General features: G+C 35.9%; 1 protein-coding gene across 1 annotated transcript; it reads left to right on the forward strand.

The window, feature by feature from the left end:
* The first annotated feature begins 2,078 nt into the window (after positions 1 to 2,078).
* On the forward strand, positions 2,079 to 3,807 carry LOC117338811. Its single transcript, XM_033900201.1, has 2 exons — positions 2,079 to 2,980; positions 3,149 to 3,807. Exons 1-2 carry the CDS (start codon positions 2,278 to 2,280, stop codon positions 3,805 to 3,807), a joined length of 1,362 nt encoding a protein of 453 aa, XP_033756092.1. The 5' UTR covers positions 2,079 to 2,277.
* Positions 3,808 to 4,013: the final 206 nt, after the last annotated feature.

Here is a 4,013-nt window from a genome sequence, read left to right on the forward strand (position 1 = left end):
ATGCAGCATGTTTTTTTGATGATTTTGATGTTTTTAGTGTTTCGGTAACATTTGCCATTAATGCGGTACGAAATTTTGAATTAATCTGGCATCTGAGATATAACGTTAAATGGACGAGGGGAGATAACTCATACAATGTGCTGTACGAGTTACCTCCCCTCGTCCAACATTTGTTGAAACGTTTTATTTAATGATGGCAGATTTATTCAAAACTAGAATGTGGATGACCATCAAGTGTTCTTAAATAATTTTTTTAACCTTTGGAAATACCAAACCTTTAGGTCATTTATGCCAAGAAGGTGAAAAGCCCGTCAAATTGTTAGCCAACAATTTCTAGTTTTTACACTATTATTGATGAAATCGTTCCTTTATCCTGTTTCCATGCATATAAACACAACTTTGTAAATATTGAATACCGCCGATAAAACATTATGGCGTGACTAGGATGAAGACATAACTTGTGTTTATAGTTTATCTTGAGATAACTTGTTGATCTTTACAAATGTTTTGACCGACCATGTAGTTAGAGGGAGTTTGCAAGACTGTAGTATTTACGTAATATTGCGATTTTTGGGAATTTTATATTTTATGTAAGTGGATGGTATATTAGCTGTGTGATATCGGTTTACCTTAATTACGGTTTCTTAGTGTTATTAGCCGTTTTAGGCATCTTGCAAACTTCAGACAGCCTTTTTCGTGGCTACGTGCGATGCTCATGTCCGTGGTCGGAAATCGCATTAACGTTGGGCTTGTTTTAGTCAGTCAATCAGCGTGACAGAGTGTTCTTTACCTCGAAACCGATGACCTAGGGCTACGTAGCTCAACCCGTATCTTCCTTTGTGAAATAGCATGTGATTTTATGTGATGACGTCAGGAAAGTATTTATAGAACAAGGATTGACATATTGTTTGTTTACATTAGTTTATTTCAAATCTAGAAATTCATATAAGAGTGATGAATTGAGAAAGTGTTGAAGGGGATAAATAGGAGACTATGTATTTTCTTCTGGTTGTCATTATTGCTGTGTAAATATTATAAATAAAACCTTCAATTGAATTTTACAAAATGTCTTTGTTCAATCTATCACCGAGTTGTTCAAAATCAATAGAAATAGCCTTACTACCAAAGGCGTAATAATTGCACTTCGCTTAACAGAGGATTGCGTATTTTGCCTGGATACCAAAGGTCAGAAAGAATTATACCTCGCCTACGAGAGCTGGGTCAAATTTAGAATCACAATCCTGTCACCAAAGGTTAGAGTTGCACCTCGCCTAACAGAGTGCTATAAAACGTATAATACAATACGATGGGAGCACTGGCTTGAAAACCTTCAGTTTGATATGAATATTCATATTCTGATCGGTCAGTTAAAATGCCTCCTTCGTTTAGAAAAAGTTATAATACATCATGCCGAAGAAATCAAAGACTATATAAAATAAATGTTTCTTATTGGTAAGATTTTGCGTATCAATTTTCTCCGGAACCAATCAATGTACTGGATTTGGTTCATGAATAATTCATGAATACCAGACTTCGTGTGTCATCATTGCCCCCAAGGAATCGATTACAACTATAAGAAAGACGGATCTCATGGGCACCGACGGTGCTGGCTCTGTCGAAATAACACTCACAGCGAAATATAGAGGTACAATCTCGGTCATTATATATCATATAAAAATGAAATAACAAATATTTTTGCGTCATCACATCAGTAATAACTGTAGACAATTCATGGGAAGTGTTGCGTGAAGACATGAAACAAAACAAAAATGATAAAACACCTGTGAAAGTTAGTTAAAATGCTTAACGGGCCATCAACACTACAAAAGTCATAAGGGCCAAAAAAAGTGATTAAAACTACGAGCAAAATGGGCACGCGACAAAATGACATAAAAAAACGAAACTTTTAAAAATTTAGATATATATTGGTACACTCACGATCAGTTTAAAATCAAAAAGTGGCTATGGTTACTCAAATCTTGTGATAAAGACCATTATTATACCTTTACGTTTTTTTCTCTATATAAAAGTAATGTGATAATTTGACTATCAGCCTCGAGAGGATTGCGCACGTGTTTCCAGGACTATCACACCGTGTGACAGTTCGAAAAAACTGTCACACGGCAAACTGTCACACGGCGAACTGTCACACCCCTGCTGTAACGTCGTCAGAACGTTTGGAAGACACAACGACATGCAAGCGCTTAATTGACACAGATTGTTTGTTGTTGCAGACGATAGCCTAACATTTTGTTTTCTCTCTCGAAACTGTCAAACATGGATCAACACACGCGTTTTCAAAACGCCACAGACGTAGATATCGAGTCATTATTAACGGACAGAGATAGCCAAAACACTAAAAGGGTCATACAAACGTCTGTCAAGATAATGGAGAACTATATAGCAGATTCTCATACCAGCACAAACATCGCAGATATCTCAGCATTATACGAGATACCGACAACGGATTTTAACCTATTTCTTAGAAAATTTAACGAAGATATCCGAAAGGCTAATGGTGAGTTTTATGCCAAGAAGTCAATGATTAGTGTCCGATTTGGTTTACAAAGACATTTTGTGAAAAAACGAGATGAAGACATCATAAATGATGCAGATTTTAAAAGTGCAAATGACGTATTCAAGGCTGTTCTTGTTCGGATATCCAAGCTGGGAGTGTCGGAATCTAAACATAAACCGCCCATCACAACTGAGGATTTAGACAAACTGTACAACCATGGTGTTTTTGATGTCAGTACAAGTTCTGGACTATTAAACAGAGTATTTTTTGAGTTTATGTACTTCTTTTGTAAAAGAGGAAGAGAGAATCTACGTTCATTGAAAAAATCTGACTTTGTCATTCGAGTTGACTCACAAGGAAAGAGGTACGTGGTAATGAAGACAGAGCATCAAACCAAAAATCACAGAGGGGATGATTTACAGAACGAGCATTTCAGCCAGGCTAGGATGTATGAAATACCAGGTAATTTAATAACTTATTTTTGATCGATTGAATTCTTTTTAAATGATCTTCAAAATTAATGTTTCAACAGGTGTAAAATGTAAGATCAAATGTTATCGTAAATACTTCACATATTCAATAACACGCCAAGTTGCATGTATTAAACAAATTTTGTTTAATATATTTCAGGCAATGAGAGATGCCCAGTGGCTACCTTTGAAAAATATCTAAGCAAGTTAAACCCTGAAATTGACGACTTTTGGCAAAGGCCGAAAAAAAATGTAACGGAATCATCTGCTGTGTGGTATGATGCTGTGCCTTTAGGAAAGAACACTTTATGTTCATTAATGTCCAAAATCAGTCATCAGGCATCGCTTTCCGAGATTTACACTAACCACTGCATCAGAGCAACATGTATCACTAATCTAGACCAGCATGGAATTGAGTCGCGTCATATAATAGGAATTTCGGGTCATAAAAGAGAAGGAAGTTTAAAGTCCTACTCATCAAAACTCAGCGACAATAAAAAAGACATTTCAAAAGTATTAGCTGAAAGTACTACTAACTCTATGAGCAGACAAAATACAGTACAGAACAATCCGGACGTTCAACACTTGTCAAAAAATGTAAATGTCCCAGAATTCGATGTTTCTCATATTGACTTTCTGGATGATGATGCTGTAAATGATCTTCTGAGTAAAATAAATGAGGGTTCCTATGATATAACAGAAAATAATCAAAACTCAAAGTCGGTGTTTCATCGCGAACCATGTTATGACTCAGGAGTACCTCATCAAGGGGTTAACGTGTACAATTCAGTTGTTCATGTGCATTACTATCAAAAATGAAATAATTTCAGAATGGACTGATCATAAATTTGAGATATTGTTAGTTGTTGAATAAACCTATTGTTTGAGTTTTGCCATTTCCTGAGAAAAAACGTATAGGTATAATAAAACAGTTATCAAATGTGGTAGTTCGGGCAATAGTAATTTTGTCAGCCCCTCATCAACAACTGTTGCCCTCGGGCTAAAGCCCTCGTGCAATAGTTGTT

The sequence above is a fragment of the Pecten maximus genome, chromosome 1 (assembly GCF_902652985.1).
Source record: "Pecten maximus chromosome 1, xPecMax1.1, whole genome shotgun sequence".
Lineage (NCBI taxonomy): Eukaryota > Metazoa > Mollusca > Bivalvia > Pectinida > Pectinidae > Pecten > Pecten maximus.

Bases quoted from the DNA above. Each gene is read 5' to 3' on its own strand.
- LOC117338811 (XM_033900201.1), top strand. From the start codon at position 2,278: ATGGATCAACACACGCGTTTTCAAAACGCCACAGACGTAGATATCGAG. The intron at 2,981-3,148 runs GTAATTTAATAA...AATATATTTCAG, and splicing joins TAGGATGTATGAAATACCAG to GCAATGAGAGATGCCCAGTG.